This window comes from Talpa occidentalis, unplaced genomic scaffold (genome assembly GCF_014898055.3).
Source record: "Talpa occidentalis isolate TD23 unplaced genomic scaffold, MPIMG_talOcc4v2.1 talOcc4.7, whole genome shotgun sequence".
NCBI classification, from domain to species: Eukaryota; Metazoa; Chordata; class Mammalia; order Eulipotyphla; family Talpidae; genus Talpa; species Talpa occidentalis.
In genome coordinates this window covers 66,863,187-66,886,838 of record NW_023605083.1, presented here as the reverse complement: position 1 = coordinate 66,886,838, position 23,652 = coordinate 66,863,187, and the positions used below count along the sequence as shown (strand labels likewise).

At 42.9% G+C, this 23,652-nt stretch overlaps 1 protein-coding gene across 3 annotated transcripts in view; it reads left to right on the top strand.

Moving 5' to 3' along the window:
* The window catches only part of ASTN2 (astrotactin 2), an 834,050-nt gene that overhangs the window by 795,273 nt on the left and 15,125 nt on the right, over positions 1 to 23,652 (top strand). For all 3 annotated transcript variants that reach the window (XM_054689531.1, XM_054689530.1, XM_037494593.2), the window contains one exon: positions 22,514 to 22,614. In XM_054689531.1, the coding sequence (XP_054545506.1) occupies positions 22,514 to 22,614 (101 nt within the window). The remainder of the gene's footprint in view (positions 1 to 22,513; positions 22,615 to 23,652) is intronic.

Genomic DNA, 23,652 nt, shown 5'->3' with positions numbered 1-23,652 from the left:
ATTGGAATAAAGGATGAGGGATGAACTAGAGAAAACTCATCAGCATGCACCAATTTATCCTGCCTGCTTGTTGATAAGAACTCTGCCTTAGCCTCTAGTCTCTACAGAACTGGGGACAACCAGAAAGCATTTTCCAAGTGCCTACACTAGGCTAGAACTGTCCTCTGGAAGATAAAAAGTATAATTGAGTTGGCAAAAGTTTTCATTATTCCCTTTCTGATATTTAAGAGTCCTCCAGTCTCATCTGTGTCTGTAACAGAAAGAAATTCTCTGGGTGTGTCATTACTGTGGGAGGGGCTCTCTCTTTCTCTCCTCAGCTTTGCTATGGTGTGAGCTCATCCTGAGGTGGATTTTCCTTACAGGGGTAGAGATGGACCCCAGCAGTAATGCGAGCCTTGACCATCCTTCAGGCCTGTCATGTCACAGAGAGAGTCTGTCACCCTCATCTATACCCAGGAAAGGGAATCTGGTCTCCTTGCTTTGGTGATGTCATCACCACTTCTATGGTGGGAGACAGGGACATGAGATGGAAAGTCCCATCCAAATCGCGCTGAGAGACAGAGACATGGTTCTGGAGTGGAGGTGGGGATCGTGCTTTCAGGGGCCAAGGAGTCATAAAGGCTCGACAAACAAAAGTGAAAGCAGCCACTGTTGTCCTCAGAGTCTTATTATCCCTGTTATACAGATGGGAAAAGAGAGGCTGGTGGAAGAGGAGCACAGAGCAGTGTCCATATCGAGATCTTCTTATGCCAACAGCCTGGATCCTTGACCACTGCCCTGGCTTGCCTCACACGCAGTATCCATTTGAGGAAGGTGGCGAGGAGAAAACCCCACTCAGCTCCAGCAACCAAACTGACAGATAGGGAGTAAGTGAGGAGGGTCACAGATAAAGGGCCGGGTGAAGGGGAAGCTGGGCCTTGGAGGGAACCACGCCGAAGTCCTACCCTCAGCTCTGGGAAACATAAGCTGAGCCAAGGACGTCAGGGCTCATTGTTGGAGTCACATGAAGGCGGGTGGCCGGCCCAGAAGCTGGAGATCAGCAATGTCTTAGTGCCATTTCAGTCCTTGGACCCATCCAAACCTCACAGAGCTTTTTCTGCAAGAGGGAACAGTTTTGTCTTCCGAGTCAAGGTGAAAGCCGCTGAGGAACCCTCACCCAGCAGTTGATTAAGTGCCTGCTCTATCACTCTGCCACTGTGTCCTTGATTAAAAAGCCCCCTCCCTACCCTCCCAGCAAACATCAAATTCTCTGAATGGAAAATGTGGGCAATAAACCCTGCTTTGTCTTGCTTTCAAGGTTATTTACGTAATAAGCTTTGTGAAGGGTAAATTGATAGGTGTCAGGGATACATGCATTTGCTTTAATCATGGAGACGAAAATAAAATGCAGAAAGTCTGGAGATGGGACAATGAAGCTCTGTGTGCCCACCAGGCAGGATGAATAGGTGTCAGGACTCCGGCCCATCTGCCTCTGAGCGCTTTCTTTTCTTCTAAAAGAAATTAAAATGAAAGATACACCGGAAGATGGTTTTATCTCCCCTTCCCTCCTAAGACGCAGCCACTGTCCTGAATTCATCAGTCTAGGCCAAACAGCAAAGTGAGTTTGTATAGGATTATTTGCTGGCATGCTTTCTTGCTTTTTCACTTCCACCATCATCCCCAGTTTCAGATTAGCACACTGAAACTGCAGCTGCTTCCAGCTAACACTTGCAGCTCTACAGTTATTATTATTAATATTCATTTCATTTCTGGAACAACCATATATTCAAAGCCAAGGCACAGAAAGTCCCCCTGGGTCTTATCTCTCTTGGGAACTTCCCTGTCCCCCCCCCCTCCCCACCCCACTTTTATGTCAATACCTGTAAGAAAATAAATATTTTAATAATGTATTCTTCTAATCTCGTGCTTACGCAAAGCCTTACGTCTCTAAATGCTTGTCCAGCCGTGGCGGAGTCTTATCAGGGCCGGATGCCCCAACCATGCCCAGCCAGCCCATTGCCCTCATTCTGGTAGCTCAAGGTTCCTAAGGCTGATGTGTCCAGTCGACCAGAGAGGCTTATCTTCATAGGGCAAAGGGAGCCGGATGGTGGCTGGGGTTCTGAGATATGAGTCGAAGGCTGTGGGGTTGCCTGAGTTCAAAGCAGTGGGCTACAGGAAAGGGACTGCGTGCAGTGTGGCGGGAAGCATGCAGCCCAGGTGGTGGAGGCAGAGGGACCCGGGTCTGAATCCCATCTTCTACCACATCGCAGGCTATTTATTTGTAAAATAGATAAATATATGATCTACTTAAGATTGTTGTAGATGTATATTAAATAATACGTAGTTAGTTATTGGCAAAGACTGAATATATATATATATATATATCTAATCTGTATCTTATTCTGTATCTCTATCTTATTGAGCCAATAAATTGGAAGCTCTTGAGGAGCAGGGGTGGTTTCTCTATTATTTTTTAATCTCTTGCCACATAGTGTCCACTGGTGCATTGGATTGCTGGGCTGCACTCATTAGAGGCTTATTTGAGCGTGCCATACACTAATTGCTTCTATGGACAGACACATGCCCACACTCACATGTATCCACACACACACACACACACACACACACACACACAGACACACAAGCCTAGGAGGATAAAGCCTGTTGAGATAAAAATCTAGAACCTTCCTGTAACCCAAAGAGGAGAATATCCCATTGTCTCTGTATTATATGTCCCTATCTTGTAGCTAAGCCTACAGACCTCCTAAGAGGGAGTTGATAAGTCCAAAGTCAGGCAGACAATGTTAAATTGACATTGTCACAAAACATCAGACTTTCATTCCAGCTACTTTGTATTCCACAGTAGCCATTTCCCAACACCACCCCTCTCAAGGCAAGACATTGTCCTTTTCAGGAAGGGGGTGAGCTAAGGAATCTCAGTCATTGAGAAGTGAGGTGGCAGAGGGTTAAGACCCCTGGCTCTGACATCAGACTGCCTGGGTTTGAATCCCAGCTCTGCCACTTTCTAGTTCCCTGACCTCTCTGTGCTTCCATTTCTTCCTTTGTAAAAACAGGACAATAAAACCTACTTCATGACATGTGATAAAGTAAAATGGGCATGCTGCACATTATATACGAGCTTCATTGTCCAAAAGCAGTTGCCTCTGAGGTGTGATTATGATCCTTAAGTGTCCCTTGGAAACATCAAGTTGTAGCAACAAAGAGAGAGTCTTTAGAATCAGACAGCCTTGGGTTCAAACCCTTATTTACCAATTCTGGTTGAGTGAACATGAAAAAAATCACATCAAATCCTAGCTTTTCATTTTAAATGCAAAATAGTGAAAATGTCCATTATTTAGTAGGACAATGGGAGACTTACAGGCAATTCACGTGAAGTTCCTAGCAAGATGCTTGACCTAAAAGGTGTACAAAGTACATGGCTCTAGGGTCTAAAGTCTTTCAATAAGTTTCTCCATATTGTCACTTATCTGTAAGTGAGGTCCGTGTAAGTCAGGAGAGCCTGGCCTGTGCTGAGCTGTATTCACCAGAATTTAGTACATGACGTAGTAGGGACTCAATTCTCCCTCGCTGAACACATTCCATGCAGTTGGCAGGGGCCTGTATCCCACCAGCTACTCACAGATCCTTCACCTTATCAGTATAACTCTTTGAATACTTCTGTGGGTCCCCTTGGAAAGGAAAGAGAAGGATGGAGAACACACTCCAGGCTTAGAAGTGACCCACACACTCTCACTAACAGTCAATTGTAGAGAAAAAGTCACATGGGCCCAGGTGAAGAGAGAAGACGAGATATTCTGAGGCTGGGATACCATGGGTTGTGTTTGTGTGTGTGTGTGTGTGTGTGTGTGTGTGTGTGTGTTTATCTCCAACACACATTTATTGAAGGTCTACCAAGTGATACAGAACGTTCTTTTTGGTGCTGTAATTAAATCAAACTAAATCCTCATTGTTATTAATTTTATATTGGGTGAGGTAACAAATAGATATAACAAACAAGGAACATATATTAGAAGTGCATAAATATTAGGAAGAAAAATATAGAGCAGGCTACATGTTATTCTGATACACTTCTAGGTGTAGCGATTGGAGTATATTTAAAACTTAAAAAGGGAATCTCCTTCAACAGGAGGCTCTGACACAAAAATTTGCTGGAGGCAAGGGAAGGAAATGGAAGAGAATATCCTAGGCAGAGAGGAGCCAGAACAGGGTTTCGGAGCTTGACAGAGGTTCAAGGTGCAGGCCCACCGTATTGAAAACAGCTGTTTATTTCTACTTAGCAAAGAAATAAAGGCAAGTAAGGATCCTTAAGAATAGTCATTCTACCATTTGAACTGCTACCACCAGTCGAGAGTTGGGCTGAGGGTGTCTTATCTACCTGCAGAATCACAACAACCCTGAGGCAGGTGGAGCTTTGATTATTTCATTGACAAGAAGACCTGAGACCAGGCAAGAAGTACTTGACCCCTCTCACACAGCCAGTAAGCAGCAGATCTCATACTGCAACAGAACTTTTCCCAGTGCAAAGTCCTTACCCCTAAACTCTACATCATTGTGAGAACTTGAACATTTCTGAAAGACTCCTGCCTTTACAAGTAAACCCCTAACTACCCATGTAAGTTTTTATGGAAGGTCCCCGGATTTTTCTTAAGTAAGCTTTTTTTTTTTTACTTATATGAGAAATACAGGACATCTGCTCAAACTCAGAGATCAGAAAGCTAAAAATGAGAGGATCCATACCCCACATTCCTACCATGGCCCCCATTGTGAGGCAAGATCCTAGGATCCTTCTGGACTGACCCCATTTTCTTTGATTTTAAAGCTTTTTTTTTTTTTTAGATCTAATTCACATACTATGAAACCCTTTTTTTTTTTTTACAACTTTTTTTTTAAATAATAAATTTTATTTTTATATTCCCCATACAATTGCAACCCCCCATTTTGACCCCAATCACTCCCCTCCCACCCCCCACCCCCCAAAAAGTGTCTCTGGTTCATAGTTTTTTGTTGATTTTGATTTTCACTTTCTTATAGTTATTCATTTTCCTGGTCCCTTATTTAAGTTTTCTAAATTCCTGCTATGAGTGAGACCATCCAGTATTTTTCTTTTTCTTTCTGGCTTATTTCGCTGAGCATGATCCCTTCCAGCGCCATCCATGTTGCTGCAAATTGCATGTGTTTATCTTTTTTGAATGCTGAGTAATATTCCATGGTGTATATGTACCACATCTTCTTGATCCAGTCATCTATTTTGGGGCATTTGGGCTGTTTCCAAAGCTTAGCTATTGTAAACAGTGCTGCTATAAACATAGGGGTGCAGGTGTTCTTTGGAATTGATGTTTCTGTGTCCTTTGGGTAAATACCTAGGAGTGGAATTGCTGGATCATATGGAAGCTCTATGTTTAGTAGGTCCAGAAATCTCCACACAGCTCTCCATAGTGGTTGGACCAGTTTGCACTCTCACCAGCAGTGCAGGAGAGTTCCTTTTTCTCCACACCCTCGCCAACATTTGTTGTTGCTAGTTTTTTTAATATGTGCCATTCTCACTGGTGTAAGATGGTATCTCATGGTAGTTTTGATTTGCATTTCCCTGATTACAAGTGATGTTGAACATTTTTTCATATGCCTGTTCTCCATTTGCATTTCCTCTTCAGAGAAGTTTCTTTTTAGCTCTTCTGCCCATTTTTTGACTGTATTATTTTCTTTGTTGTTGTTGAGTCTCATCAGCTCTTTGCAGATTTTTGTGATCAGTCCTTTATCATTAGTGTTGTGTGCAAAAATATTCTCCCAGTTGGTGGGGTTTCTCTTTGTTTTTGTTATTGTCTCTTTTGCTGTGCAGAAGCTCTTTAATTTGAGGTAGTCCCAGCTGTTTATCTTTGCCTTCACTATCACTGCTTTGGGTGATGTGTCTGTAAAGATGTCTTTGATGTGCAAATCACATAGTGTTTCGCCTATATTTCCTTCTATGTATTTTATGGTTTCAGGTCTTATGTCTAGTTCTTTAATCCATTTTGAGTTGATTTTTGTGTATGGTGTGAGGTAGTGGTCAAGCTTCATTCTTTTGCATGTAGCGACCCAGTTTTCCCAGCACCATTTATTGAACAAACTTTCTTTGCTCCAATGCATAGTCTTTGCTCCTTTGTCAAAGATTAGTTGACCATAAATCTGTGGGTTTATTTCTGGATTTTCTATTCAATTCCATTGGTCTGTGTGTCTGTTCTTGTTCCAATACCATGCAGTTTTGATGATTATGGCTTTGTAGTAGAGTTTGAAGTCTGGGAGTGTAATGCCTCCATTCCTTTCTTTTTTTTTTTCAGGAGAGCTTTGGCTATTCGGGGTTTTTTGTGATTCCATATGAATTTCATCAATAATTGTTCTATTTCTTTGAAGAATGACATTGAAATTTTGATTGGAATAGCATTGAATCTGTATATTGCTTTTGGTAGGATGGCCATTTTAATAATGTTTATTCTTCCAATTCATGAGCAGGGGATGTCTTTCCATTTCTTTGTGTCTTCTTCTATTTCTTTTAACAGTGTTTTATAGTTTTTTTGTGTAGGTCCTTTACCTCTTTTGTTAGATTTATTCCCAAATATTTGATTTTTTTTTGTTTCAATAATAAAAGGGATGTTTTTTTTTTATTTCTTCTTCAGATTTATTGTTTGTGTATAGGAAGGCTACTGACTTTTGCGTGTTGATTTTGTATCCTGCCACTTTGCTGAACTGATTGATGAGTTGAATTAGTTTTTCTGTGGAGTTTTTGGGGTTCTCTATGTATATTATCATATCATCTACAAATAGTGATAGTTTGACTTCTTCTTTTCCTATTTGGATTCCTTGTATGTCTTTCTCTTATCTTATTGCTCTGGCTAGGTCTTCCAGTATTATATTGAAAAGCAGTGGTGAGAGTGGACATCCTTGTCATGTTCCAGATCTTAATGGAATTGCTTTCAGCTTTTCACCATTGAGAATGATACTGGCTGTTGGCTTGTCATAGATGGCCTTTATTATGTTGAGGTATGTTCCTTGTATCCCAAGAATTTCAAGGGCTTTTATCATAAATGGGTGTTGCACTTTGTCGAAAGCTTTCTCAGCATCTATTGATATTATCATATGGTTTTTATATTTCTTTTTGTTGATGTGTTGGATAACGTTGATTGACTTACTATGAAACCCTTTTAAAGCCTACAATTCAGTGACTTTTAGAGTATTTACAAAGTTTTGCCACTAACACAACTAGTCCCTAAGCATTTTCATTATCTAAAAAGAATCTCCATACCCATTAGAAGTCACCCCGTTTGCCCCCTCCAGACAGTCCTGACAATCTTAAATCTGCTTTCTGTCTCTAGGAATTTGCCTATTGTGGACATTTCATAGAAATGGGATTCTACAATGTGAGGGTCTTCAGTCTGGATTTTTTTCACTTAGCATAATGTCTTTGAAGTTTAATGTGAATATTCCTTTTTAGGGTCAAATAATATTCACTTGTGTGAGTACCCAGTGTTTTGTTTATCCATTCATCAGATGATTGACATTTGAGTTGTTTTCCTCCTTTTGGCTGTTATGCATAATGCAGCTGTGACAATTTGTGTCCATGCTTTCATGAAGACATGGTCACAATTCCATTGAGTATATACCTTGGAAGAGAAGTGCTAGGTCATGCGTTAACTCTGTGTTTAAAATTTGAGAGGAACAGCCAAATGGTTTCCCAGTAAGGCTGCACCATTGTACATTCCTGCCAGCAATATATGAGGCTTACAATTTCTCCTATCCCTGCCAACACTTGTTATTTTGCATCTTTTTTATTATAGCCATCTTTGTAAGAGATGGTGTCTAATTATGGTTTTGATTTACATGTCCCTAATGACTAATGAGGTTGCGCAAATTTTCATGTGTTTATTGGTGATTTGTATACCTTCTTTGGAAAAATGTTCAAATCCTTTGCCCATTTTCAAATTGCACTACTTGTCTTTTTCTTACTGGGTTGCATGCTATAGTCTGAATATTAGACCCATAGCAATGATTTTCAAATGTTTTCTTCTGTGGATTGTCTTTCGATGAAGTTCAGTTGATCCATTTTGTCTTTGTTTGCTTGTGCTTTTGGCGTCATATCAAAGAAACCATTGCCCAATCCATGTTCATGAAGATTTATTCCTCAGGTTTATCTAAAAGTTTTATAGTTTTTGCTTTTACATATAGATCTTTGATCCACTTTGAGTTATTTTTTAATATGATGTGAGATAGGATCCAACTCCGTTCTCTCACATGAGGCTTTCCAATTCACCCAGCATCGTTTGCTGAAGAGACTATTGTTAAAAAGACTATTTTTTACCCATTGAATTGTCTTGGCACCCTTGTTGAAAATCAATTGACCACAAATGTATGAGTTTATTTCCAGACTCTCAATTTTATCCCATTGATCTATATCTATCTTTCTACTAGTATCAGACAGTCTTGATTGCTGTCATTTTGTAGTAAATTTTAAAATTGGGATGTGTGAGTCTTTCAACTTTGTTTTATTTTTTCAAGATTATTTTGGCTATTCTGGGTACCTTGCATTTCCATATGAATTTTAGGAATAGCTTTCCAATTTCTATGAAAGGAAAAAAAATAGCTTGGATTTTGAGAGACATTGTGTTGAATCTATAGATAAATTTGGAGAGCATTTCCATCTTAGTATTAATTCTTCCAGTCCATAAACACAGGGTGTCTTTCTACTTACTTGTGTATTCTTTAGTTTCAATTTATAGTTTGCAATATGCAAGTCTTGCATTCCTTTTGTTGAATTCATCCCTAACTGTTTTATTCTTTTGGGGTCTACTATAAAGAGCAAAATTGTCCTAATTTTATTTCTGGTTGTTTGTTGCTTGTATATAGAAATAAAATTGATTTTGTATATTAATATTGTAACTTGTTACCTTAATGAACTTATTTGTCCTTTAAGTTCATTTTTTGTAGATTGTGTTTGATTTTCCATATACAAGATCATGTTATCTACAAATAGAGATAGTTTCACATTTTGTTGTACTATCTGGATGAACTTTATTTCTTGTTCTTGCCTAATTGCCCTATCTGGAACTTACAGTGAAATGTTGAATAGAAATGGAGAAAGCAGACATCCTTGTCTTGTTTCTGATCTTAGGGGTAGAATTTTCAGACTGTTACTCTTATGTATGATGCTAGCTATAGATATTGTATAGATGCCCTTTTTCAGGTTGGGGAAGTTCTCTTCTATTCATAGTTTCTTGAGTGCTTTTCTACCATGAAAGGACACTACTAGGTTTTGTGTCTATTGAGATGATCATGTGATGTTTGTCCTTTTTTCTATGAATACAATATATTACAGCAATTGATTTTAATATGCTAAATCAATCTTGCTTTCATAGGGTAGCTCTCACTTGGCCATAGTGGATAATTCTTTTTATATGTGGCTGGATTTTGTTAGTATTTTGTTGGGTCTATATTTATGTGGGATATTAGGCTTTAGTTTTCTCTCGTGGTGCCTTTGTTTTTGTATCAGGGTACTACTGGCCTCATACAATTAGTTGGCAGTGTTCCTAACTCCGTTATTTTGTTTGGAAGAGCTTGTGAAGGATTGGCATTAATTGGTGTTGATATATGGTAGAAGTCACCAGTGAAGATATCTGGTGACTCACTGTTTTATACAGGAAGTAAAAAATGCAGGGTTCTGTGGGGAAGGATCTCACTCAAGTTCACACTGTCAATCAAAAGCAAAGCCAGGGCAGCCCCAGGTTCATACCCAGTAGCTGAATGTCTTTCATTCTTATTGTTACTGAAGCAGGTATTATTGTCACTGTGTAACCCGAGGAAACAAGCTCGCAGATGCTATGCCTCTTGCCTTCACACCCAGTGCTGAGCTGGAGATCTAACCCAACCTTAGGAAAAACAATGGTAGATACTGTATTCTAGATGTTATGTGTGGCATTTCATTCTTCCATCAATCTTGTGAGGCAAAAACTGGTGACTCCATTTGGCAGATAAGCAAACTGAAGCTCTCAGAGGAAAACAGGAACCGAACAGAGCCATGACACAAACTCAGTCCTTCAGACTCCAAGTGCAGGTCTTGTTCCTACTCCCCACCCCACTCTTCACCCGTGGGAAAGCACAGCTCACATATGAGGTGAAGACTGAGCTCAGTTCAAGTAGATAAGAACCATCCTGCCCATAGTGTTTCTTCATTTAATGCCCAAGGGTAATTCCAAGTTGGCGATCTCTGTTTGGCTTCCTCTTCTCTCAACTTGGCTTTGGCAAAATGCAATCTCAAAAGGCACCGTGAAAGAAGAGAAAGAATTTAGGGTCAGACATGGAGAGAGAAGCAACGTCAGTGTTGGAAGAGGCTGATGGGCGATGGTGTTCCTATACTAAGATCTTGTGCTTGTCAAAAGTTGGGAACATGGAGTTCATCCTCCTAATAAAATCTAATCTCCTCTGAACTGTGACTCAAGACCCAGTTGGGACCAATGAACACCCAATAATTCTATCTATTTGGAAACAGCCCTGGACTTTGAGTTAGGAGACTTATACTGGGGTCTGGCTGAACTACCTATCTGTACAGCCTTGGGAAAGTCAATTCAAATTTCCATGGCTCACTTACCTCCTTGTAAAAATGGATTAATAACACATACCCCTTAGGCAATTGTGCAGAGAATAGAAGACAACAGCATAAAACCACCAAGTCTGGGGCAGAGTTGGTGGCCAGGAAATGTGTGTGGAATCTCTCAATATCTGTCATGACCACTCAGTCCTCACAGCATCCCTGTGGGATTATCCAAAGATACCTGGGGCCCAAAGAGCTCAAATAATCTCACCATAGCCACATAGCTAGTTAATGGCAAACCATGTTCTCTCAATTCAACATGCTTCCAAGTTCTGTCTTCCTACAAAAACATTCCTATGATTGAGGTCATTCAAAAATTACTGTTCTTATCTGGATTTCAGAGACACTGCTCAGTATACAATAAGGATGTGAGAAAAAGGCCACAATTTGCTTTAACATATTCAGGAATACAAGATGAAGTGGAATAAATGGGCATGGCAAGGCTAATTCATTCCTTGACATGAAACCATAAACTTAATCTGGATCTGCTTTACCTTGGATATTCTCCAACTAAGAACTATGGTCAGCCTGCCCCCTGGAAAAAAAAAAAAAAAAAAGAAGAAGAAGAGGAAAAAAAGGAGGATGAGAAAGGGAAGGGACACAGAAAATGGAGAAAGAGAACTATTGTCAAAGCCAACTCAAGGCTAACCTGCATTTTTCTCTCAAGAGGAGTCAGTTTCTGCTTGATAGACAAATGAATAAGCTCACACAGGCCATTGACATCATATTTGTATATTAAAATCCCTTGGCCTCTTCACTTCTTTAGGGCTTTCCAGAAGAGAGGGCAATGATTGTCCCATTGTTTCAAAGGAGAAAATGAGATTCTGGTAGGTGATGCATACCTCAGTTTGCAGGTGGCCCTTCATTGCAAGATCAAGGCATAGTCCACTGTTTTGTAAGAAGAAAGGACACACCTGAAGCAGATATAGGGACAAGAGGAAGTCTTACTGGAGTTCTCGTGGCACTGTATCCATTTCTTGTTCACTGGGCCATCTCCCAGTCCTTGTGAGCTCTTAGAGAGCAAAGACCACACTGCCCTGCATGTGTTTATCTCTTGCTAGGCAGTGCCAGGCACCTAGTTGGTAGCCCACTGGTGGCAGACACTCAGAATGGAGTGACTGTGATCATAATACTCATGACTCACTCAAGTACTAGAGATACACTCAATACGATTGCTTTGTAAAGCAAGTTATATTGATTTAATTTTAAACGTCAGTCCTCTCATCATCCATTTCTGAGTTCTGCTCTTCTTGGCACTATGAATTTTGGGGTAATGCTCACATCCCATTGAATTTGGGAGAGGGTGCTTGGCTAGGCAGAACAGTGGATGTCTAGCACAGATTCCAGATTGTCGTTGCCTCTGCCTGAGGTTAGTACCACCGTTGGTTTCCAGACTTGGCCTGCCCCCAGAGTTCGCTTTGCTGGCTCTCCCTTCCCCTGATTCTTTACCTGTTAGCTCATGCAGCTGGAGGGGTTGAAGGGAGTGCAAGTGGGGGGAGCTGTTTGGAGTCTAACCACACACTGCCTCCCTCACCTTTGTCCGAGGCAGGGCCTCCCAATCACACCTCAGACTGGGTTGTTTTGAAAGCAGAAACCAGAACCGGAGTCCTTAATACCATGACCCTCTCTCTGTGCTGGGCACAGGAATTAAATATTTATGTTGGCAGAAAGCATGGGTTGTCAGTCCGAGTCGGGAGATAAGTAGGTTGGTTTTGGTGCTGGGGAGCGGGTGGGCTGCATGAGGAACAGAGGAGGTTCCATGGCAGCCCCCAGCTGCTCATTTTCAAGTCTGAATGTGATGCTCCTGGTGGATAAGAGAACCGAGATATTTGCCCAGTAGACCTGCACCTTGCTGAGGAAACTCTGGACATCTGAATTGTGACAGACAGTTGAGACCCCTCTTGCCCAATGCCCTCAGGCTGGCACCCTCCCCCCAGGGTAGAGCATGGTTGGACTTGCCCAGAGTCACACACTGCTCATTCTGGAGTTGCCCCAGATCTTCAGCAGGCAGTTGTGACATTTAGACCTGGGATCAACAGAGCTGTGTGACCTTGACCAAGTCGTCTGAATTCACTGCATCTATTTGTAAAATGGGAGTGATGTCTAACTGTGGGATAAAACAAAATAAAGTAGGCCAATGATTTTATGCTAGGTACTGTCATAGCTATAGATCAGGGTCAGCAAACTTTTCTCTAGAGGCCCAGCTAGTAAATATTTTAAGCTTTGTGGGCCATGTGGTCTCTGTTGCAGTGACTTAACTGCAGGACTGTCATGTGAAAGTATCCCCAGAAGATACATTTTAAGAAAAGGAGTGTGACCATGTTCCATTAAAACTTTATTTATGAAAACATGCAGCAGACCAGACTTGACTGATGGGCTGGAGTTTGCTGACCCGCTCCCAGAGCCTTGGAAGTTGTTCCAGTTGCTATTGATGACATAGCAAATGACCCCATAATTTAGTGGCTTCAAACAACCATTAGATTATGCTCATGGATTCTGTGGGTTGGAGCCTGGGCTGGTATCACAGGAACACCAGGACTGCTGAAATGCCTAACATGTCCTCTCTTTGTGGTCTGGCTGCTTTATACCAGGGTGGCCTCCAAGTAGTCAGATATCTCATGTGGATCCTCAAGGCGCCAAGTGACAACATTTCTATGAGCACCATGGATGCTGTGTTGCCTTTTATGACCCAAACTCAAAAATCGTATTGCGTTCTTCCACTACACTCCATTAGTCAAAGTACTTATGGACCCACCCACATTCAAGGTGAAGGGACATAGACTCCCTGCTGGTCAATGGGAGCAATGTCAAAGCACTGGAGGGAGGGGGCTTATTTTGAAGCCATTGTAGAAGAGATTCATAATTTAAATACACACGTACAACACACACAGCGAATAATAGCGAATGCTTACTTAGCATGTGCCAGGTCCTGTTGTGACAGCTTTGTTCCTCCACCATCCCTTTGGTGGACTAGGAACACTGAAGAACAGAAAGATCATAAAGAGAGTAAGTTGTGGAACCAACATTTGAACTCAGGTAATTGCAATCCAAAGTCCCTTCTAACCACAACACATCCTGTTCATTGTGGCGAGGAGACCAGGCATGTGCTTTCTGCTGCTGGAGCAGAACTGGACCAGGAACCCAGGTCTTTGGACTGCCAGTTGTCTAGTGGTTATCCAGCCAACACCCAATTACAGACATCATCACACACCTTCTCTGGGTCCAGAATGTTCTGGGTGTCTTGGATAGTCCAAGGCTACAGGCAGGGATTTCTCAATTGATTCAGAAGATTCCTCACATCTGGATGGGGAGGTTGAATTCTCGTTAGATTTTTCACAAGCTCATGAGATGGAATCTTTGTTCCCGTTGACAGATCAGGAGACCATATCTCAGCAGTTAAGCCACTGCCTGCCCCCTAGCTGGCGGGGTCCAGAATTAAAGCCAGAGCAGTCGGGGGTGCAGGCCCATGCTCTTGGCATAGACCCCAGCATAGGGTGATTGGGCATGGATATCAGCAACTTCTCCAGTCCGAAGATTCTTCAGTGCCTAGGATTTCAGATCAAGCCTGACCCTCAGAGGTTTCGCTGGTCTAATTCCCTGGCTGTGCAGACAGGTGACTGAGGCCCAGAGTGGGGCCATCCCACTGATCAGACCCAGCTTCAGCTGTGGCTGGTGTTTTTCCCACCACCCCCAACTGCCACACTATGCTGGGAATGGCAGGGAGGGAGTGATGGTAGTTGGGGGTGAATTAACGGGAAGTTGTTTGCCAAAGCTGTGTGGGGGAAGGAACATTTTACAAGACCAGGGCCTCTGGCCTGGAAACATCTGTTTCCCTTCAAATCAGCGAGGAGACTTTTGCCTCCCCAGAATGCCTAAATCATGCGGCGGCTGGGGAAGAGCAGGCGTTGGCCTGGAGACTTCAAACACATTCTCCCGTACTCTCGGGGACCTGGCCCTGACGCGCCTCTGGAGCTCTGTCCCTGCTCTTACCCCCTGTCAGACCCGTGACAAGCTCTCACCGCCAATTAACTTCTCTGTTTCATTCTCTCACCCCTGCTGGGAGGGGGCTTGGGGGTCTTGGATGAGACCAGCATCAGCTTCCTCTCCACCCATCCCCCTTTGATCTCCACTGGTAGGAGGGGAAGTGGGAGCCAGGCATGGCATCATGATACTGCTACTTACGTGATAATGCCAACAACTGTTCTCCCCCGGCGCTGGCCCGGACCAGGCCTTACAGTGTACACTTGTCCATCATACCTCATTTTAGTCTAACAACTACCCTGGGTTGTGATATTGTGACTCGAGTTTATAGGCAAGTGCACTGAAAGCAAGGCCTTACACAGTCAATAAATGGGAAACCAGAATTTCAAACCAAATGGCCTAATTCCAGAGCCAGGCTTTTAACCATTCTGCTACTCTACTTCCTCGAATGACTTTAATCACCTTTTATTTACTGTATCTTTTTATTAATTTTTGAGTTGAGGTGCCATTGGTTGACAATGCTTTATCAATTTCAGGAGTACAGCTACAAACCTTGCTAAATATATATACCACCCCACCCCCCACTGTCCTTCCAATTGACCCCCCTCCTTGTTCCTCCCACCCCTCTCCCCTCCCCGTCTGGTAACCACCATCATCTTTTCAGTGTCTTAGGGTGTGCTTTTTGTTTTGTTTTGATTTTTGTTTGCTTTGTTGCTTTATATTGCACATGAGAGTGAAATCATCCAGAATTGTTTTTCTCTTTTTCGTTAGCATAGTTCCATCCATGTTGTTGCAAGCAGCAAGATTTCCTTTGATTTTTAATAGCCAAATAGTATTCCATCATGTATAGGTCTCGCATCTTTGTTCACTCAGCCACAACCAGCACTTGGGCTGTTTCCATATCTGCGCTTGTTATTTCTAGTGCTCCAGTAAACATAGGGGCCCATCTATCTTTTCAAATTAGTGTTTTTATATTCTTCAGACGCATACCCAGAGGTGGGATGGCTGGATCATATGAGGTTTCCATTCTTAATTTCTGGGGGAGCCTCCATGCTGTTTTCCCTAGTGGCTGCACCAGTTTACATTCCCACTAACCGTGCATGAGGATTTCTTTTTCTCCACACCCTCATCAAACGCTGTTGTTTCTCATCTTTTCTTTGCTTTACAGAGAAGGAAACTGATTTCTAGATAAGCGCTCTACTGCCTCATAGCTGATAGAGTCATTCATTCTGTATTTTGGGCCCTTCATTCTGAAAAGTGCTGGGCACTTCATGGTTTGGGTGTTTGAGCAGTAGATGTAGATGGAGAGAGTCACGTTCCACCCTGAAGATCCTTCCATGCAGGCGGGTGAGAGAGAAGTGAGTGGGCACTGACCCCGTCGTGCCATGTGTCCTGTGACCAGGCACTAAGCAGGGAGACTGTTCAGGGGTCAGAACAGTCTCGGCAGAGCAGATGTGTTTGATTGATACTCCAAGGATGAGGTGGAGAGGGTCACCACGTGGAGAAGGGGAGGAATTACCCAGCCAGAGGAGGCAGCGTTTGCAAAGGCAAAGAGGTGGATTCTATGTTCTGGAATCATTAGTGATTGGCTGTGGGTGTGCGATGAAACTAAATAGGAAATGAAAATCAGTGAACGAGGCTGGATCTGTGGACAGAGGCACAATGACATAGTCTTGTTAAAGAATGAGCACCAAAGGGCCACACTGGGGGTTCCAAGTTCAGGATTTTGGGCTTTGTCTTGAGGATGACAAAGAGACATTGAAAATTACTATGCATTTGAGTAGTCACTCCCAAGGCAACTTCTCATACATCAGAATCCCGGAGGATTCCAGAATGATGTTCAGTGTGGTGCCTGGGCCATACTGCAGTGAACCGGCAAGAGCTCTTAACTCTTAGCAATTAGTCTTTGGCAAAGCTTAGACTCGAACTCAAGTTCTGGGCCACCTGGGCCCATGTGCTTTCCTTTGCAGCTAGGTTTGGATCAAGGGTTTGAGCCTGGAGCTTCAGGTTCCTAACAGCCCACTTCATCCTTGGAACCACCACTTTGATATCTGTACCCCTGGGTACAGTTGAACCTAAGTCAGCTTGTTGTGCAAGAAGCAGGATGGTGTACAAAGGAACATTGCAGGAGGGGCCAGAAACGACAGTGTCTTTGCTCTGAACTTGGCAATAGGTCCTCGTGCAAGTCTCTTCCTCCTCTGGACCTCAGTTTCCCTGCCTGAAAAATGAGGATGTGGAATTTGGTAATGGATCAAATTATCAATGGACCTCAACAGGTGAAGAGATGGAAGATCCCTTCGTGATTCCTCAATAAGCCCCATTCTGACTGTTCACTCTCTACCCGTCTCCCTCATTTTCACTCTGCCCTGTGGTTGTCCATGTGTGTTTCAGTCTCCCTTGCCCTCCCTCCCTTTTCTATATTAGGGGCCTCCATTTTCTTCCCCTCACAACTAGCCCCTCCAGGTCCTGCCTGGTCCCCTTAACAACTTGCAGATGTGTCTCTGGAACAGTTCTACAATTACAGCTGAGACAGGCAGAAAGCGCATGGCCTTGTGACTTTTGACCCAGGCCTGTGAGGTTGACATCTTCCTTTTTCTCCACCACTCTGCCCCCACCAGCAGGGTGGCCTGAGGCTTCCTCCATACAAGGTCTCCACTGACACATTGGGTTACTCAATGCCACAAATTGAAGCTGCCTTTTAGGGAGCAAAGATTGAATGAGGCCTCATATCACTGAGTCTTGATCCCCCAACTTGTGAGTAATTACGGATATAGATAATTTCTCCCTGTTTTACAGGTGTGGAGACTGAATTATGGAAAAGGTGAAATGACTTAATATTCAATCAGCAATTGAAGAAAGCAAAGATTCTAACTATATTTTATCACTTGAAAACTAAGATCTCTCTTTTTTTATTTCAAATTTTTATTCTTATTCCCCCCCCCTTATTTTTGTACCAACCTGGTTGTTTTTTTCCAAATTATGTTTATTGAGGCACAGTAGGTTTGCATCTTTGTATCTGCTAAGGGGCTTACACATTCAAACCTCTGCAAATGTATACCTTAACACCCTGCCCACCACCAGTGCCCCCACAATCCTCTACCATGTGCCTTTGGGCCCCTTTGCTTCCCCAGTGCCACTGTACCACTCTCCCACTCTCCCACTCGCCTAACTTTTGCAGCTAGATGTCAAGAATTTATTATTGGTTTGCTTTTGACTCACTTTTTGTTATGTTTCTCTATACTCGACATATAAGTGAGACTGTCTTGTATTTGTTTTTCTCCTTCTGACTTATTTCACTTAGCATTGTCCTTTCAATTCCATGCATGTTGTTGCAAATGACAGGAGCTCATCCTTTTTTATAGCTGAGTAATACTCCATTGTGTGTGTGTGAGAGTGCATGCACATATACCAAACTTTACTGATCTATTCCTCTGTTCTTAGGCATTTAGGCTGTTCCTAGAACTTAACTATTGTAAATAGGGTTGCAATGAATATAGGAGTGCATATATCCACCTGATTGGATGTTTTTGCATTTTTCAGTTAGATACCTAGGAGTATAATTGCTGGGCCATATGGTAGATCCATTTTTAAAATATTGAGATATCTAGATACTATTTCCATGGGCCGTGACCTGTGTACTTATACCACCAACACATAGAGTTCCTTTTTCTTCACATCCTCACCAACACTTGTTATTTCTGGACTTTTTGATGTGGGTTTCTTCCCCAGGAAGCCATTATTCGTGTTGCTCGGCTAAGCGGAGAGGTGTCTCTGGACTCGGCTGGTGGAAGAAATGTATTGCAGAGCACCATGGAAACACAAATGGGAAAGTAGTGCAGTGTTACAAAATAATCCAATTTTTTGTGTTCTGAAGCTCATTCACATAGTCCATTGTAACCTTCCCTATTTCCCTCAATTGAAATGCATCTCCTCTTCTACTCCAAGCATTTTTTCAATGCTCCAATGTGTGCTCTGTATATGGTCTATATCAAAATCTGCAATTTGCAAGCCACCACTCATGCATCCTCCCCATGATCCTTGAGCCAGCCATGCTCAGTCTCTACAATAATCCCCATTTCATGGATGCAGAAACTGAGGTTGAGAGATGAAATGTGATGTGCTCAAGAGCATTCATGTACTCAAATATTTACCGAGTGCCTACCTTAAACCTAGTTTGTGGTAAGTGCCAGGGATATAACTACTCCAGCTGAGCCACAGGTTAGGGTCTGGCTCTACCTCTGCCACTTTCTAAATGAGCTGTGGTGTGGGTCGTGTGTACCTACATGATGGTCCCCAATACTGTCCTGACCTCTCTGCTTTACTGCTTGCTTAGTCTCACTTCATAGACTTTCTTTGTGAATTGGCTTCAAGTTCCTCTGCATAACCTCCCAATCATAACTCTCCATGCACAGTACTGATATTTCACACTGACCTGTGAATGAGGCAGCAGCTTCCCTCTCACAGATACTGACAGGTGATGTGACTTGAACAAGGACAGAAAGAAAAGCAGTAGAACGATAGTGTGAAACCAGCCCTGCTCCCTCCTCTGTCACCCACTCCTTCCCTTGACCAGGATATAGGAAGCTGTAGCCCTGGGATCCACTCCCAGTGCTGAGATCTGTCGGGAGAGGAACCATCAGAGCTGCTGTTCTTACATCACAGGAAGAAGCAAAATGTCTCAGCAAGCAGATGAGTTGATTGGTTTCTGTGTGGAGATGGCACCAAAGTACCCCACATTTGGCTTCTGATGACACATGTTAGGTAGAGCAAGGGCCACACTTCCCAATACTTCCCATCACTCCAAGCCAGTGAGTGAAAAATAAAAGTTGCGATTAGATTTGACAATATTGTATAGTGTGTGATTAAGAACATAATCTTTGGATTCAGGCAGACTTAAATTCTTGTCCTTGTTGTTACTTATTTAATTTGTAGTAATAGCTCAGCTGCTTGACCTCCTTGGAATCAATGTCCTTATCGATAAAATGCAAACTGTAGTATCCAATTTATGTGGCATTAGGAGTATTTGGAATAACTCATGTAAAGGACCCAATACATATGAACACATTAGATGGTGGCCATGCCTGTCATTGCTCCCAGGCAGTGCACTGGGGCATTATCACACTGGAACTAACAATTCTGCAAGGAGGCTCTTTTTATCCCCTGTCATATATGGGGAGACTGAGGATCAGAGAGAATAATATACTAGCCCAAGGTCATACAGCCTGAGAACAGCAGTGCCAAGATTTGAACGATACCCTTTAGACCACAAGGTTCCTTCTGCCTCCCCATATCATGCCCCTGGGGCTCTGGGTGACCTGATCCCTGCTTGGCCCCTCACCATAGCACCCTTTTCAGCAGGCTGGTGGGAAAATTCAGTACTGACATCCCCACAGTGCAAGAGGTGTGCCCATGGTCTGTCATGGGTCTAGTGGCTGTGTTCCCAAGAGAGGCAAAGAATATGGGGTATATATGCTCATAGGGCTTAATGCCAGCCTGGCTCATGACATGATAAACACAGACCTGGCATGATCTATTGGTGAATTCTTTTGTGCCACAAGAATACCACCTACCTACTTCTTGCTATTTCAACTGGGGAAGGAAAGGCAGGGTATTGATGATGTGCTACCTTAGCTACAAGGGAACTTGGGGTCTCTATCAAGGAATGAGCTGGAAGCATATTAGAGTGGCATGAATACTTTTCACATTTCTAGAAAGAGAAAATGTATTGTTTTAAGGAGATTTTTCACATATGGAGACACAGCTGGTCTTTTCTCCAGAAAGTTACTGGCTTCTGATTACTGTGACCTTCTACCAAGAAGTTCTGATATATGGTACTTATTATGAAAACAACCTTTGAGGCATTAGGTCATGAGATATAAAGCTGGGAAGGCCCATGTAGGAATTACCGTGTTCAGATGCTCTAATCTAGTGAGTGGTAGAAACCAGAGCAGCAATGCAGCATCTGAGAGCAGACTAGGGGCCTTAAAGGAACTGTGGCACATGCCATGGCTCTTTTATTTTCTAATTGTGACTTTGAACAAATTGCCTAATTTCTTCCTCTCCTGAAAGATGAAGATCATGAGAGGTGATTGTAGCAGGTTTTTATAAGATTAGGATAGTATGTGAAATAGTACTCTCTCAACATAGAGTCAGGCAAGTAGCTACTAGAATTTTATTTGTACAGAGTTGATATCCATATACCTTCCACCAGAAGAAAGTAGCCAACAGTGATTGAGGCCATGCGCTTTGGATTCAAGTAAACCTAGGCTTAAATCGGCATGCCCAGCGATTGCTGTGTGATCCTGGGCAAGCAACTTCCCTTCTCTGAGCCTCATGTATAAAATAAAAAGTAAAAGTAATTATCTTCTAGGATTGTTTGGGAGAATTAATGGCTACAACACAGGGGGAATGATTTAGCTTCAGTGCTTAATACACCTTAGAACCTTCGCATATACTAATTAATTTGTCCAACCAACTTACGTTTATTAGGTGGCCGATATCTATGGTTCATCAGTGCTCACCATTCTACATCTTGGGAATCATAGTATCCTGCCTGTTGTGTAACTTGAGGTCAGTTAAGATGTTGGGGAAGGAGGAAAGGAAACAGAACCCCTGGGACCACTGTCTTTTCTTGACACAGAGAAACTTCTTCCCACACCATGTTATTGCCTCTTCCCTAGAAGTCTGGTAAAAGAGGATGGTATGACAGACAGGAATTCGGATGTTCAGCCTATCTTTTCAGACTGTTCCTGGCCTCCAAGTCTCACCTCTTGAGAATATACTCATTCCTTACACTTTCTCCAAACCACAGAACTTGGAGATCTGCAGACTTGAAGGGTCAGTGATTCCCCTGAAGATCAGCCAGACAACAAGACTGGTCTAGTAAGAACCATGTGCCCTGAATTGGACCTGAGGCCAACAGGTCTGTGGTTTACCAGTTCTCCTTTCCTAATGTTTCACAGGCTGTCTACTCTCCCCCTCTCCTCCTCCCCCCGGTACAGCCTGGATCTTCAGGTGACATCACAGAAAGGTGGACCTATGCTTTGTCCTTGGAATAAACTCCCAGCCCTCTTCCTGCTATGGCCCTTGAGGGTCCCCCTGACTTTTCACCTCTTCTCACATTACTACAGCTACACAGCTATCTGTTCTTCAACAGTCTGGGATCCTTCTCTCTCCAGGGCCTTTGCACTTATTGTGCTACCTGCCTGGAAGGTTTGCCCTAGGTCTTCCACCCATTATCTGGTTCCTTCTCATCATTTAGGTCTCAACTCAAGCCTCTCCATAGGAAGAACTTTGTGGACAAACCTTTCTAACACACCCACACATCTTCTCTACGTTCATCTTTTGCATAATATCCTGTTAGCCCCTCCTTCACATTTACCATTATCTAATTTTCGGTTCACCTTTTGGTTAGCTTTAGGTAAGCGGAGACCTTGATTTTCTTATTCCTCTTTATTACCTTAGCATCTAACATCATGTCTGACCTATAGCTAATGCTGTATAAGCATGTATGAAATGAATGAAGGCAGGAACATATAAATAAGTGCATGCAGTCATGCAAGATACCATTAGGATTCATTTCTCAAACCCTGGACTCAGATGACTGTTCCATAGTAACTCTGAAACCACAAAGTCTCAGACTCCTGAGTGGTGAAATACAGGTGCTAGAGCTCCCTGCCTTCTAGGCTTGCTAACTTGTAAATGAAGAGATTAAGCGCAAGATGTTTAGCAGGCAGTCAATGGTGGGTAAATGATTTGTGATTCTTGTTCTTTGTTTCCAAGTCATTTCTTCTGCAGCCTAACCATCCCAGAGTTTTTTTGACCACTACTCCTGTGCTATGATTTTCTGTTCCTCCTTGCAGTGCCAGGCATTATGGAAGTCACAGGTGGGCACTCTGTTTTCTTGCTGTGTTCCAGGTTCACTCTGTATGCTGTGGATACACGAGGGAGGCACTCAGAGATCAGCACAGTGACCCTGAGGACGGCCTGTCCGCTGGTCGATGACAACAAGGCAGAAGGTGGGTGACCTATTTCTTCTCTTCCCAGGTAACTATCTCTGCTCCCTAAATTCTGCATCCAGGAGTCACTAACCACCACCCCCTCCCCACCCCTCACAGAAGAAAGTGAAGGAACTAAGGAAGCAGGAGGAACATGGGCTAAAATCATGAAAGCCTTGAAGAAAACTGAGATGGATAAGCAATACCTTGTCTAGAGTTTGTGTATGTGCTTACCCAGAGGCATGAAATAGTGGAGGGGGCATGCCACAGACCCATCAATACTGAACCTTAGCCCAAGCTTCGGAGAGACCACTCGTCCTCTGCATCTGTCCTGGAGTTGGCAGGCTGGGAGCCCTCAAAAACCACTTCACCTTGTTGCACCCATGAAAGACATCATTAGCTGATCACAGCATACTCCCCTCTAGCTCAGAGGTGTCTTCAGAATCCTACTGAGAGAACTACAGTCAGAGTTAGTGTGTAAGAGTAAAGCTTTGTTGCTCCTTTCCATGGATCATAACCATCAGGCAGAACACTTGGGAAAAAGGACCAATCCACAAGAATCACCATATACTTAGCTCTTGGGCAAGGTATTGATGCAATTTCTGGTGAAAATGGATGATAGCTCCTAAGTTCTGTTGGTTCCATTCAAGCTTAACAAATATTTTCTAACATCGTTGGTACAAGCAACGTAAAAGAGACATGGTCTTCATCTTTTGGGAGCTCATGTTCCAGGGAAAGAGGGAGGCTCTTCTACAAATGGCTCAACAGGAAGCTTGATGATACATGTTTTATGTGCTACCAGATAAGAGATGATGGTGAGCTACTGAGTCTCAAAAATGAGGGGGTTTCAGATATTCCCCTAAAAGTTTTCATTGATTATTTTAAAATAGCACATGTTCATGGTTTGGAAAAATAAAAAGCAGTAGAAAGCAGTGCAAAGGAAACACTCCTCCCATGTTTCCCTCAAGTCTCCAGACTCTCCTAGAGGCACTATTATTAGCAGTGACTTGGGGACATGTATAGATTTTGCTCAGTCTTCAAAGATGAAAGGATGTGCCT